The sequence below is a fragment of the Salminus brasiliensis genome, chromosome 2 (genome assembly GCF_030463535.1).
Source record: "Salminus brasiliensis chromosome 2, fSalBra1.hap2, whole genome shotgun sequence".
NCBI classification, from domain to species: Eukaryota; Metazoa; Chordata; class Actinopteri; order Characiformes; family Bryconidae; genus Salminus; species Salminus brasiliensis.
In genome coordinates, this window is record NC_132879.1 from 26,004,293 (window position 1) to 26,019,840 (window position 15,548).

The 15,548-nt window shown below is 39.4% G+C and overlaps 1 protein-coding gene across 2 annotated transcripts; it reads right to left on the reverse strand.

Moving 5' to 3' along the window:
• Positions 1-647: 647 nt before the first annotated feature.
• morc2 (MORC family CW-type zinc finger 2) lies at positions 648-15,512 on the reverse strand. 2 transcript variants are annotated; one of them, XM_072672014.1, is made up of 27 exons: positions 15,377-15,512; positions 14,084-14,257; positions 12,226-12,279; positions 12,067-12,101; positions 11,880-11,948; positions 11,670-11,760; positions 11,414-11,522; positions 11,008-11,167; positions 10,793-10,904; positions 10,554-10,679; positions 10,385-10,464; positions 10,131-10,213; positions 8,002-8,087; positions 7,655-7,795; positions 7,384-7,538; positions 6,869-6,997; positions 6,596-6,701; positions 6,326-6,458; positions 6,163-6,249; positions 5,784-6,065; positions 5,169-5,444; positions 4,991-5,051; positions 4,734-4,872; positions 4,410-4,586; positions 4,154-4,247; positions 3,693-3,881; positions 648-1,563 (listed from the first exon to the last, which is right to left on the reverse strand). In XM_072672014.1, exons 2-27 carry the CDS (start codon positions 14,149-14,151, stop codon positions 1,495-1,497), a joined length of 3,111 nt encoding a protein of 1,036 aa, XP_072528115.1. In that variant the 5' UTR covers positions 14,152-14,257; positions 15,377-15,512; the 3' UTR covers positions 648-1,494. The 2 variants fall into 2 exon arrangements, with proteins under 2 accessions (XP_072528115.1, XP_072528120.1); XM_072672019.1 differs by having other exon boundaries at positions 15,362-15,512.
• Positions 15,513-15,548: the final 36 nt, after the last annotated feature.

A 15,548-nucleotide genomic window follows, 5' to 3' on the forward strand; every position in this document is an offset into this window, starting at 1 on the left:
AAGTACTGGTTCATGGTTACCATGCAAGATATATACATATATATTTTTCAGCTTCTCTCTTCATTTACTTTTGGCTCACATTATCTAGATGACTGAGAAATCCTGTTTTGTAAAAAACCCTGAGTGTGGTTAGGGGCAGCATATGTCAGACATATCTGAGTTTAATGCATATCAACATAAAATGTCTATGTCAAATGAAGGGTTTATTAATGTACTTGAAATGTATACTCTATTATTTTTATTAGTAGTACATATTTTTATTACCAGCGTTTCTTGGATTAAAACACGTATAATTTTTTAAAAAGTCGAGTTGGCATCACCTGTATTTACTTATTGGGTTCCATTCCATACCACGGACTGTCTAATGCCGCTGTACTGATGCGCAGTACAACAGTGTTTAGGCACTGAGACATGATTACTGGATAAGGTCATTTTGGTAAATGATATCTTTTGACCTGCTGCTTATATGCTGGGACTGTGTATTATGTGTATTGCGTTACACATCAGAGGACACTGTAACCATACTGTTTTTGTCATGCAAAAATCAAGAATCTCTAAAATGGCAAATTTACAGAAGGAAAAATGGTTTTGAATTTTGAATGATGTCAATGTAAAAAGATTTCATTTATTTAAAGTCAATTTCGAGCAACTATATTGGTTCATTCCTCATGAAACTGGGACACATGTAAAAAAATAACTGTCAGATCAAAATCAAAACACAAAAAACCTGCAAAAATGTAGATACAGCATATACGTATAGATATGTACAACACAACACCTTGTATACATCCTAAATTTTATTGGAACATTTTCTTAAAACTGTTTAAAAATATACTTACATATAAAGACGGTGACTAAATGTTTTGAACCATGGGGTAAACAGTATTAGGTTTATTCAAAAAGAAGGAAATCCACCGTACTGGACCCCACACTCATATATGAAAGACACAAAGCAACAGGAAGTCACTGAAAGTATATACCCCCCAAAAAAACCCAAATAATTAGCAGCGACCAGGAATCAGAGAAAACATTCTCCAAAGCCACTTACAGTTATACTGATTTGCAAAGGGCCACCCTTTTTTGAGGCCCATTCTGATGCACTGTAGATCTATTCAGAACCGAGTCAGGCTTTAAACCAAGCCAATTGGCAAACTCCCAACTCAAAAGATGCTGTACTGTAAATCCTGTAAAATGAAAAAGGAGAAAAAAAGAGGCTACTTTCTGTAAAACTTGTAAAACAGGCATTTTTAGTGCCTTTGGTCCATAAAATCAAAATGTATGTACTGTTGGTTAATCGGTGGGAGCAAAGAGTGTGGTTTAAAAAATGATAAATCATCATTCAGTGGTGATAATGCTGTCTGCAACTGCAGCAGATGGGAAAAGGAACTAAACAGAACCGAATGAAACCAATTGATGAACAAGGAGAGTAACTGTGACCATCATTAAGCGAGAAGAAGGCAGGACGGGCAGAGATGGAGCGACGGCTGCAGTGTTTTACTCGCCCTTGGTGACCAGGTCCTCTATATAGGCATCCAACTCATCATCACTGCTGATCTCAATATCCTACAGGGAAAAAAAAAACACACAGATATCAATCATTGCAACATATTGACCAGATATGTACAACCAAAATCGAGTAACCTTGATGCACACAGTGACAAACACATGTATAAAACTATGTATGTGTTTACTGTTGCTGTGTGCATGCATATATATATATATATATATATATATATATATATATATATATATATATATATATATATATACAGTGAGTCCAAGAAGTATTTGATCCCTTGCTGATTTTCTTCGTTGGCCCACTAATAAAGACATGATCATTCTATACTTTTAATGGTAGATGTATTCTTACATGGAGAGACAGAATATTAAAAAGAAAATCCAGAAAATAAATCTAAGGAATATATATTAATTGATTTGTATTTCATGGAGTGAAATAAGTATTTGATCCCTTAGTATTCATTAGCAGTTCTGGCTTTTACAGACCAGTTAGACACTCCCAATCAACTTGTTACCTGACCTGAAGCCACCTGTTCTCACTAATCACTTGTGTGAAAAACACCTGTCCACAGAATCAGACAGATCACACAGATTTCAAGTCTCCAACATGGGTAAAACCAAAGAGCTGTCACAGGACCTCAGAGTCAGAATTGTTGACCTTCACAAAGCTGGAATGGGCTACAAAAAGATTAGTAAGGTGTTGGATGTGAAAGTAACAACTATTGGTGCAATTATCAGAAAGTTTAAAGAGTATAACATGACAATCAACAGACCTCGGCCCGGTGCTCCAAAGAAGATTTCGCCTCGTGGGGTGGCAATGATGCTGAGAACAGTCAGAAATCGTCCTGCAACCACTCGGCAGGAGTTAGCAAATGACCTGAAGGCAGCTGGGACCACAGTTTGCAAGGAAACAATTGGCAACACTTTGCGCAACAATGGATTCACATCCTGCAGTGCCCGAAAGGTACCCCTGCTGAAGAGAGCACATGTGGAGGCGCGCCTCAAGTATGCCAATGATCATTTGAAAGATGAACCAAGTTATTGGGAGAAGGTTTTGTGGTCAGACGAGACCAAAATTGAACTTTTTGGCCTCAACTCCACCCGCCATGTGTGGAGGAAGAAAAATGCTGCCTATGACCCCAAGAACACTGTGCCCACCGTCAAGCATGGAGGTGGAAGCATAATGTTTTGGGGGTGTTTCTCTGCCAAGGGTACAGGGCTACTTCACCGCATCACTGGGAAGATGGATGGAGCCATGTACCGCACAATCCTGAGGGACAACCTCCTCCCCTCTGCCAGGGATCTGAAAATGGGCCGTGGTTGGGTCTTCCAACATGATAACGACCCTAAACATACAGCAAAGGCAACAAAGGATTGGCTCAAGAAAAATCACATTAAGGTCATGGAGTGGCCCAGCCAGTCGCCAGACCTCAATCCGATCGAAAATCTATGGAGGGAGCTGAAGGTCAGAGTTGCCAAGCGACAGCCCACCAACCTTCATGATTTAGAGAGGATCTGCAAAGAAGAGTGGGCCAAAATTCCCCCTGGTGTGTGTGCTAAACTTGTGGTTAACTACAACAAACGTCTCACCGCTGTGCTTGCAAACAAAGGCTTTGCCACTAAGTATTGAGTGTGTTTGGCAAGAGGGATCAAATACTTATTTTCCTCATTGAAATACAAATTAATTAAAATATATTCTTTAAAATTATATTCTGGATTTTTGTCTTGATATTCTGTCTCTCCATGTTAGAATATATCTACCATTAAAAGTGCAGAAGGATAGTGTCTTTATTAGTGGGCAAACAAAGAAAATCAGCAAGGGATCAAATACTTCTTGGACTCACTGTATATATATATATATATATATACACACACACACACACACACACACACATACATACATACATACCCTCTGAAAAGGGTAGTACAAACATGAACCCTTCTTTAGTGGTTCTTTATTAAAGGCTCTATATAGTCTCTATATAGAACAATGACAATGCAAAGATCGTCCTGTATCTACCAGATGGTTCTATTATATACAGCACAAAGAGTTCAAAGGGTTACACTATTGTCAAATAACCCTTTTTGCAATACTGTATAGAACCACTGAAGACTTCTAGTTTGTGTAGTCATTGTCTATATGTGTGTGGCTGTGTTTGTGGAGTAGCACAGACCTCCTGGACTTTCTGCAGCAGTGCAACAATGTTTGTTCTGAGTTTGCGGAGTTTCTCCTCAGACTCTCTAAGTTTGGCCTCTGCGCCGCTGCTCTTCTCTTCCACAGCTCGAGCTCGAGACTCAGCGCGACTCTGGTACGAATTACACAGACTCTGCAGGCCTGCTTCGTATTGCTGGAAATACTCTTTCTGTAAACATGACCACACAACACACCATTACTGCTGAACTGATAAAAAACGTGCTAATAACGCCAAGTACCCAAAAAGTGCCCATAGTTCACTGTTCATACATCACTTAAGAGTTTTGCTGGTGTTAATGAACTAACAATAACTTTGCCCTTTTTTCCTGCAGTGGGCAACATTTTATTAAATTATAAAGTGTCCAGTCAGTGTTCCCCTCACTGTTTCAATGAATTCAACCTACAAGTACACACATATCTACATGGATGCAATTTACTCACAATGGGAAAAGCTACAAGGTCATCAGCACTCATAGTGTTCAGGGAGTCTTTTGGGATTCGGAAATCAGGCGGGAAAAAGTATCGCAGCAATGTCCTACAAGGAATAAAAACAATGTAATGAGGTCCATGCAGCTACCCAAAAGCCTCAGATCACAATAGACTTCTCATACTGAACAGTATGAGACAGTAAAACTGAATGTCTAATCATATTTTTTTACACTTGCACAAGAATTTACAGGCACATGCCAACACCCACCTCATCATGGTGACAAGGCCCTCTGTAGTTTCCCTACTCGGCCCACTCTGGGTCGTATCAGGCTCAGCTGCAGTGGGTGGAGTCACAGACCGGGCTGGAACCTGATTGGTGTCTGGACTCCGTGATTCTGGTGACGCAGGGCGCATGAGGCGGACGTCATCACTGCCTTTAAACACCCTGAAAGACAGTAAATAAATAAATAAATAAATAAACAAACAAAAATCCATTCACATCAGACACTCATTTAACACAACACAACAAACCCACACACTGTATTTAAAATCAGAAATGACTACAACTGTTTGTGTGTATGTGGGGTCTTACCAGCGGTCTCGTGGTGTGTTCATGGGGACATAATCAAACTTTACTTTCCAACGCACACTCTCCTTCCCAGTCTCCACTGCAGTCACCCGGCCAGTAAACCATTCTCCATTCACCTTCGCTTCCACTTGTATGCCTTTATCTGTGAAACACACACAGCAATCCACAAACGCAGTTACTGGAGATCAACAAATTCTTTGTACCAATCTGCAAGGTTGTAACTTTGCCTTAATGTAGGAATTAATTATTTTTACTGTTACCTTTATGAGCATTTTTCACTGCATCTTGTTTTAAATCTTCTTCAGTGCTATTGCTGATTCTCTGAAGAAACACATTCATTATTAGTTGAAAAATGTGTCATATTAGATTATACTAAGAATACATTCTGTTTTTTGTAGGCACTATTAGTCTCTGAGGAGGTCTGAGAGAGTACTCTACCTCTGTGTTGTTTGCTTGTTTGGCTGGGGAGGCTTTTTTTTCTACTGCTCCCTTTCCACGACTTTGAACAGGCGCGGCAAGTTTGGATTTTTTGGGTTGTGGTTCTTCCTCTTCTTCTTCTTCTTCTTCCTCCTCTTCTTCTTCTTCTTCTTCCTCCTCCTCCTCTTCTTCTTCTTCTTCACTTTCTTTCTCTTCATCTTCTTCTTCTTGTGCTTTACCCTTCTTGGTGCTTCCTTTCTTTCTAGTTTGTCTGCTAGCCGTCTTTGTGGTGGACGGCTGGAACCAGTCACAAACACAAACACATCCTCTTTTTAACAAACTTTAAATTAACAGACCCATATTAACATGAAGCAGAAGTGCCCGGTTCCTGTCCTGGAGCTCTGGGGGGTTAGCACATTGTGATGATCTCCCTGATCAAACACACCAACAAAAACTAGAAGTAATGGCCGAGTTAACTATAAAAAGCACCAAAACCTAGGCTGTATTAAATCTCTCCAGGACCTGAGGCCAGACATCTCTGATAAAAAAAAGGAAGCAGTCAGTCAAAGGAATGGAATTCTGATTGTTCTCTGCAATGCAATACGAGATCTAATACTGCTGTTTGTGAACACTCACTGTAGTGCGGGTTTGGGCTGCACTCCTGCGAGCTGGTGGTTTTGAAGGTGAAGGGGTCGCCACAGCTCTAGAGGCAGATTTCACTGGTTTGGGAGGTGGAGTTGCTTTGGTTTTGGCTGGAGGGGGCGGAGCAGAAGGAGTTCTTGTTGGACGTGATGGTGGTGTAGATTTAGAGGGCGGAGTTTTAGCTGCAGGAGATTGGCTGACGGCTCTTTTGACAACAGCAGGAAGCGGGGGTGACCGTGGTCGAGCTGCTGTGCGTTGAGATGAGCGTGTAGCAGTCTAGAACGTAGAACATAGAAAAAAAATCAGTTCCACCTTCAAATCAAGATAAAAAAAAACTTTAAGCAAATGAATATTAAAGCATAAAAAACATCACCTGAGCTGTACGCTGCTCTGAAGGCTTTGTTGTGACCTCCAGAGGTAGCCGTTTCACATCTGATGCTGACTTTACAGTTGAAGTTTTCTGAAACAGACGTGTTACTTTAAAGTGGCTGAGGTTAACGGTTCAAAGTGTACTAGACCAACGTATGGATGAGTACCTGTAGGGCTTCTAATTTATCTTGCTGCTGACGGATTTTATCAGAGAGCTCTTTCTGTTTGTCTTCTGAGGTTTTGGTGTCCTTTTTCAAAACACCAACAGGTAAATTCTGCTTCTGCTCAGGAGCATCGCACCTGACGGAGACAGACAGGATGTGAGAGAAACAGAAGAGGAGCGAAGGATCGCTACTAAAAATGAGGAAAAGCTAGAAGAGTGTCTACAAGTACACAACATGAGTTGAGAACACTGTTCTTCATTCTTTTTTATGTACCTGTCCTGCGCTCCATCAGGGTTCATTAGACAGACCCAACTGTCTGGGTAACGCTTATCCACAGCATCCATCTGAAAAGGCAGTGTTCGCCACTTCAGACATTTATCTGAGAAAAAGAATAATTGTGTGTAAGGGACAGACAAGGAGAGAGCAAGAGAGAGAAAGAGAGAGAGAGAGAGAGAGAAAGTAAAAATGAGTACATGCAAAAAACTGTAAACAAGTTCACAATACTACAAGAGCACACATATGGACACTGTGAATAACTGCTCTTACCACACTGTATTGTGACCGGAATCTCCATGGCCCTGCGTCGGCGGAACCTTAGATCATTTGAAGGTGTGGCATTCCAGTTGGCTGACAAATACCCAAACTCGTCCCAGAACTTCACAATGCCTTTCTGAGCTGTTTTTAGTGAATAAAGCTGAATGACATACTAGAATTGTCTCAAGTCATGAAATGAAGTTCAAATAAACTGATGGCAAAAATAGCTAACAGTATTCCTACAACGACAAATGAACTACACAAAATCAAAGTACTGACAAATATGCTGTCATGAGTAACTTAAAACCCTCTGAACATGTCTTTGACACTTTGCTAGATCCAGTAATAGGAGACAGTGGAAGTTCTCCAAAAAACAGTTCAGTGGTTAGGAGTTCTGTTCAGCAGCTGGTGCACACTACACAAACTACCATGTCTTTCTGGACCAAAAAAGCTGTTGCGCATTAAACAATTTTCATTTGAACCCTACTGCCAGCTCTATACACATACAGAGACACAGAGATACTCACCTATACCAATGTCTTTCCAGTATTGGGCAAGATAGTCCCCCATTGCTCTGAGTAAGTGTCTGTACTCTTTAGCATCTGCAAAGTCTTGCTTGTTGTGTGTTGGCTCCAACACAAGATAGGGAACATCTACCACCCCCACCACTCCACCACATGCCCTAAAACATGATGACACAGCAGTGTCAATTGGTGCTCTTCAACAACTTTGTTTTGTTTCTATGCCCCATTAACTTAACATGATTCCATTAGACCGGCAGTATTATGGCAGACTCACATTCCTCCCTCCAGCTGCGGTCCAGTCTTCTCATACATCTTGATGAGCCGACTGCAGTTGTAAATAAACATGCCATCCTGGTCTCGCCTTTCGATGTTTATACCAAAAATGAAGTTCAGCTCCTTAGGCTCCTTCAATGCTCTGCCACAAATGACAAAAGTAAGTATGAAACTCAATACTCCTTTGTGTCATTTGGTGTGGATGTAGATTATATGTATAAGGCATATAGTAGATTTTGAAGTGTTTTAAGTACAAAGGCACAGTTTGATTGCACTTAATATGTCTGTTTAACTGGTTTCTATGAATGTGTGGATTTGTGTGTGTCTATGTAGGCATGTATGCATTACTTCTGTTTAGATGCGTATATGGCTTGTTTTCTACTAGCTTCTGCACGTAATGCTGAAGCTGAATCTTGGGCCTTCCTCAGAGCAGTCTGAAAACAAAAAGAAAACAAAGTAAACATTGTACTGCATACTGATTTGGTCTGTATAAACAAACATATACCCTTGTGTAGTCTACATGTCAACCATCAGAGAGTCTGAGAAGTGTGAGCATTGAACTGATACAACCTGGAGCATGTTAGTAAGTTTTGTACATATGTTCATGCAGAAAGTCAATCAGAGTGTAACAAATAAACATTTGATAAACATTTTGTTCCTCTATGAGCTATAACATAAAAAAGAACAGCAAGCAAATAAAACAAATGAATAAACAAATAAGCAATGATAAAAAAACCTAATACACATATAAGAAAGAACATAAAAGAGAGCACAAAAAACCAACATCCAAAAATATATAACTATTCTGAAGACTTTCTGCAGAGAGATGGTGCTTTTTTTTCTGGGAGAAATGGTGCCCCATCTCAGCAGCATAAAGGCAGCATTTTTTATCAAGATGCGTCTTCTATTTTGTAGATGTATTATTTTAGAGGATATTGTGTGTTGTGTGCGTTTCGCTATATTTTTAACAGCTCCTTTTCACAAGTGGGGGTTGTTTTTTTTCTATATTCGTGACCTGTGTTTTTTTTTCTATTTAGGTCTTTGGTTAATTATTTATTTTATTTATTTAAAATAAATTAATTATTTATTTTAATTCATTATTAAAATAATTAATAATTAATTATTATAACTTTTTGTTATATTTGGCATTGATCGTATTGAGGTGTGGGGTTGTTTTGTATTTACACACTGTTCTTTTTATTCCTGTGTTTTTAGTTTTGTTTTTTTGCATGTTTGGTTACATTTGTAATTGCTTTATTGAAGTGGGTGTTATTTTTTTTTCTTGCTGTTAATTTTTCTCTTTTCTATTTCTGTGTGGTTATATTTAACATTGCTTCTTTTTCCATTTGCTTTTTTTTTTTTTTTTTAATGTGGTTTTGCGGTAACAGGCCGCCAAAACAGCTCCAACCCACAGAGGCAAGGACTTTGATGAAACCCTGGGTATCTGACATTGGTGTATAAGACATTGGCAGCTCATCAAAAAGTCACCTGTATATTTGTTGTTCCAGCATCTCACAAATGAACGGATTGAGATCTGGGGAATTTAATAGACCTGGTCATCATCTAGAACTCTGTGCTCCTCAAACCATTCCCCAACAACATGTGCAGTGTGGCAGGGCACATTATCTTGCTGAAAGAGGACACTGCATAAAACTATTGGCCTGAAGGGGTGTATCTTGTCTGCAATGATGTTTAAATAGGACAAATTTACATAAGTGCATTCCCATTGTCATCACTTTTCCAGGTAAGCAGAACAGCCATACATGACCGGCCACATGTTAAAAAAAGAAATCGTGACTTAGTGTAACAAGGAACCTGCTCCAAGGTCCAATGGCAATGCCTGCATGCCTCTTATAGACACTTCTGCTGGTGTGCAGGGGTTAGTATGAAACACAGCACAGCAGGATGTGATCATTAGAACATCCTGTGACTTGTGCCATAGTAGCATTTCTGTTGGTTTGGTTTAGACTTCACTGCCCTCATGCAGAGCACCTAAAACCCTGTCACCAGTTGGTAGTTTGTCCTTCGCCAGACCACAGTTGATACGTGCTCAGCGCTTTTAAGCAGAGAAACCCTCTGTTTCAGAGATGCACTAACCCAGTTGTTGGGCACTGCTTGTCAAAACTGTTGTTAAAGCTGCTCATATCTCTCTACATGCAACAGGTGAAATAAGAGAACCAACTGCTTGCTTACCATCTAATACATACCAGACCTTGACATGACCTGTTGTAATGCCATTATCAGAGTTATTAGTGGTATCAGTGAATGGCTATAATCCGTTGGCTCGATGATGTATATAGGATGGTACATATACGTCTGTGAGCAGAACACTAGTGGGTGAGACTAACCTTCATGCAATACTTATTACTAGATCAGTACTTGTCAAAGTGGGTGGGTGGGAACCTCTGGCTGGTACATATACTTCTCTGTTTGGCTGATAAAGAGTTATTGTGCAGAAGGCTGTTGTGGGTTCTCACCCTGGCCTCTTTGGATAAATCATCACCCAACTTCAACTCTAGAGCACGTGCTTTACTTTCCGCTTCTCTGGCCTTCTCCTCCGCTGTAAAAAAAAAAAAAAAGGAAAAAAGAAAAAGAAGCAACTTTGTAAGCAGACACGGTTTATAACACTGTAGTCATCACAACTTACAAGGGCAAGGGCAAGAGTGGCAAGGAAATACTCCCTCAGATAAATGCTTCAATGTACAGTCCAGGTGTGCCTCAATGTACTCACCGAGTTTTGCAAGGTGATCAGCTTTTTTCACTTCTTGCTCTGCACGTGTTTTAAAGCGAGTTGATGTGTATTTGTACATCCTGCAAGAGAGCAAACACGGTTTGTGCACCGTCATTTACAGATACATTAAATGAGTGCTGAAGTGCTGTGTGTGCAGTTGTTTGCGTACCTAGGATTGTACAAACAGCAGGATAGTCGCTTGGTCCTAACTTTGTGTCCTTGAATGAATATTCTCATCCTGGGATCGATGTAAAGAACAGCAGCATAGGCACGGAATGACCGTCTCTCTGGCTTGCTGTTTTAAAACAATTTAATGAATGTATTAATTAAGGGCAATTATAGAGGAATAAATGAAAAGAGCGAAAACAAGGGATGTCGGAGGAGTGAAAGGGTATTTAAGCTACTCACACTCCCTCCACAGGCGTCCCTGCCATCAGTATGTCCTGGTGATCTGTCTGCACATCCAATTCAGGCTCTCTGTTGTCCATCAGTTTCAGATTGTAAACTATAACCAGTGTACCTAAAGACCATACACTCAAAGCTTAAAAGGCCTGATTATGAAAAAAATGTTAATTAATAAAACATGCATCTTAATAAGAACACTGTGAATTATAAACTCATACCATTGGCTCCCTCAATTTTCTTAAACTGCTGGAACAGCTGCTCCTCACTCTTGAAAGGAGAGTATTTGAAGATGAGTTCTGTCTCTATTGCATACTTCTCTGGGTCTTGAGTAAGAGGCTGCTGGGTCTTCAGATCCCAACTGGGCAATGGAACGATAACCTACATTTGTGTTAGAATAAAAAGACAAAAACATGGCTGTGTCATATTCTGCCCATTGGTCATTCTGTATAGTTTTTTCTTGTCCAGATAAATACAGTAAGAGTGTCACTATATGATTAGCACACTGTTTGCTTTACTACGATGTTTTGATGCTTGGTTTATATATATATATATATATATATATATATATATATATATATATATATATATATATATATATATATATATATATAAATTATGCCTTACCTCATCCAGCCCTTCCTCTTCATGAAATGTCCGTGACAGAAATAAACATGTTAGTTTGTCATCTTTCTTCGTGAAGAGGATGAAATCTTTGCCAATACGCATTGAGCCACTAAAAAAAAACAAAAAAACATTGATGGGTAAATAACGTATCTCTAAAGATATGAATACAAAAAAATTGTATAAAGGAAACTTCCTGACTGCATTTTATGTCAAGGAGGGTCTATACATTTTATTGCCATGTATAAAAGGCACTTACGACTTCAACCCATTTCCATACTGGCCAATATGAGTGGACTCAGGGAACCTCTTGCTGGATTTGCCAAACTGTATGACGTGCGTTGCTTCACCTATGCAAAAATAATTCATTTTACTCACTAGAATTTCATCATGGTGTGGGAGCAGGGAGTGTTGTAGTACTGGGTTTTGGAGGGAAACTGATTAATCAAATAGATATTACTATACTCACTGGGATCCATGCCAGTCCCATCATCCAAGAAGCAAAGCATAAAGCCTCCACGAAGGTCTGGTCTTTTCTCTGAGTTTTTGAGATGGGTGGACATGAAGGAAAAAGTGATATGCAAAAGTAAACCCTTTTAGTAAAAATGTCTCAACTTGATCTTCATATTTACATGTGTGGCAACTTCATACAGTACCTGTGTAAATGTCAATCCTTGTAGCGTTTGCATCTCTATAGATGAGGAAAAACAGTGTTGATTTTGTGAAGTTTCAAAAGCACATAAACCTCCAAACATATCCAGCGTTTTTAGCATATGTGAACTAACAACTTAACCAACGTAAGAGAAGGCTGATACCTTGAGTTGTCCACAAGCTCAGCCAAAGCACCAAAAAGAAACTCGTGTGTTGTCCTGTAGGCATCAGTCACACAGAACAATGTTTTTACTCACAGACAAGCATATCCATCATATGTCTGTTACAAAACAACAAGTAAGACTGTAGTTGTCTGTGAAATAAGACAGCAATGTGTATTACATACTGCAGGGTTCTTTTTGAAACATCAAAGTGCCATCAACGTATTACCCAAGTGTTTTTCTATTGAGTTCCCCCTCATTGTAAGAAATTGAGTTCAGAACAATTTGATACAATATTTGCTACAGTTTCCTCTTTTCGGATGGGATAAGACATTTAACCACCATGTGTGAGAAAGTCCTGAGGCACTGTTCTGCTTAGATTCCTTCATTACAGTGAGAGAAATTAACCTAATCACCTTCAATAAAAAGGTGTAATGCAGTTATTACTAATTAATATGTCATAAGAAGTAACAAAGGGGGCAGACATTTTCCTGATATAGAACTAGGTATTACACGGTTGATCAGAATCAGTCATCTCTTTTTGGACAGGAGAGCATGTTTCATTTCAACATATTCACCACAGCTAAAATATTTGAAATTAACATTTTCAAAAATAATAATAATAATAATGTAAATGAAAACGATTATGGATTATTCTAAATTTACTAAGAACTATGCATGCAGTTAAACAATTATTGATTTGTTGACATACTGGATGAAATATCTAAACATTCCTTTTTGTCTGTTGTTTATATTATCTACACAGTCTGTGTTGTACTAATACATACCAGATATGTTATTAATTATATTATTAATGTAACAAATTATTCAAAACCTTTGAGCAGTGCACACTCAGCTACAATGGTACATGTTATACATGTCTTATAAATGTTTCAGTGACTGTTTTATCAAATGAAATTATCAACAGTCAGGCTTTGACATAGTTGTAATTCACAACACCCATCAAAAAACACAAACCAGCATATATTCCTAGTTCTTTCACAACTGTCTTGAATTAACTGTCAATCAGCTCATAATTTTACCATTATGTGTCTTCTTTGTGTGTTCTTACATCACTGTTATTATTTTACAGGAGCAACCCCCTGGTATTCACAGTGCTTCAAAAGTGGTCTTCTGCTTAAATTAGTCTTTTCTGAAAACTCAGCGAGATCATATGTTATGAGTGAAATGTTGCACAAAGAATTTTGAAGTACATTCAACATCCACATCCACATCAAAAACAGTTTTAAATGCAGACTCTCCTGACAATATTATCCTTGTAGGAAAATAAAACCAGGCTATCAAGACACCACAAGACATTATTTTTTACAAACATGCACACCAAAGTGTCGCCCACCAGGGTTTCACTTTTTGGCCCTACTTTAACGCTACAGTCACCTCTGAATGGGATTTTAGTCTGCTGTTTTAAAGGAGTGGTTGGGCAAAAAAAATCTAATTTACACAATTTACTTCAGATGTTCACAGCAAGTCATAGTGTGCTGAAATACTGCATTGACAAGTCTGTGCTGCCTTAGAGAAGTCATCACTGCTGTTTGATCAGCTTGAGAAAATTATGTGGGCATATGTATGTACAGAAATCATTTGGTGAATAATGACAGCCTCATAGCACTAATGCACGTTTGGACACCAAACTTGTCTTAACTGATCGACTACATCTGGGGTAAGAGAAAAGCTGTGTAAATGAGTGGCAAATCCTCCCATAAATTGTCTAGATTTTTGTGATTTCATAATTAGGCGTAAACTAATTCTGCGACTTCTATAAAGTCTAAAAACGAAGAGAACCCAGTTTAGCAAGCACTCATTCTTTCTCTTACTCACTTACAAAAACATTGATACTTACGAGTTTGTGTGAAGGTACTCAAAGGTGAGCTGAGCACGGTTTAAGGTGCTATAATTTGAGAATGCCATTGTCTCAAGCAGTTAATAATGGGGGGGAAAACTCAGCGAACTGGACACCTCTTCTTTACATATTTTCCAAGTGATGGACCTTTTTTGGACTGTAGTCCTTCAGCACCTTCAGTAAGACAAGACAAGAGTAAAAGCTTGGTACTGTGGTCTCCGTGATTTTTACTCAAATGCGCTGCACTCCATTCAATTGAATAGGACCGGTTACACTTTTTAATGAAATGTGCAGTAAATCATGTTCTTGAAGCACTGAGGATATACTCATAAAAGCATACTGTGTACCACGATAACACAATTTATCACCATACAATAAAAATACAGTCATATTGCTCGTCACTACACATAGCCCAAAACTCAAAATCTTTCAATTAGTTCAGTTTAGATACTTTTGTTCCAAAAAAACAAAATCACCCCCTGTCAAGTCACCATTGTTGGCACTATTATTAGGTAGCTATCCCTCACCAGATGTTCACTAGCACCATTATTGGCTAGGTACACCTCTCACCAGATGTTGACCTAACTGGAACTGCTGGATCTACCTGCATATACAAATAACTTGACTTTACTACAATGCTAACAAATCATCGCGTGATAAAATACGAGACCACCACCACGGCCTAGCGACTTCTGCACACCTGCAAAGGTCCAAGACTGACGACCAAGAGAAGACCAAAACATGGTATCACAGTTTATGCCCTTACAGTGCTGGTCATCAGCTCAGCTGCCTTCTACTCTGTCAGCATGGGCTAAAGCACACAGTTGGAGCATGCTGCTGTCCCCCACTGATCAACAAGACCAAACCAATGATTGATTAAGTATCACTGCGGACAAGTCGATTCAGTCTCTCACTTAAACTGCATCACGGCCATATTTAGGCGGGGTTAGGGTTGTATGGCATTGCTGTACACGCCTACTAGCCGAATTACAGGCCATGCAGCAGGGCCCACTCAATACAAATTAAAGAAGCAACCAGCAAAGCCTGGTCCAAAGGCTCGCACGCCAACACCAACAATTCTAGAGGGACTATACTCACTGTTAGCCTTCAAGACACTCAAACTAGTCTTGTCTGCAAAAGTGACGGTGGTCAATCAAATGGTCTGCCATTTCTACACTTGGCAATGGCTTATCCTTACTTGCAAGTAGCTAGCTAGCTAACGTTAGCTAACTAATGTACTAAAATGCCTGTGTGTAGCTAGAAAAGCAGAAACGCTACTTCAATGCTGCAAACCATTTAATCGCCCAGGGCCTTCCGTGTGTTTCTATCCAGTGTTTGTTTCTGCTGTGAGAAGTAAGTCTTGTTTATTCCTGGTCCGAGATCATAGAAAGACACTCCGAAGGCCGCGAACCTTCACCACACAGCTCTCCTCCGTTGTCCTGCGCAAAAAACGCGTGAGAACGAA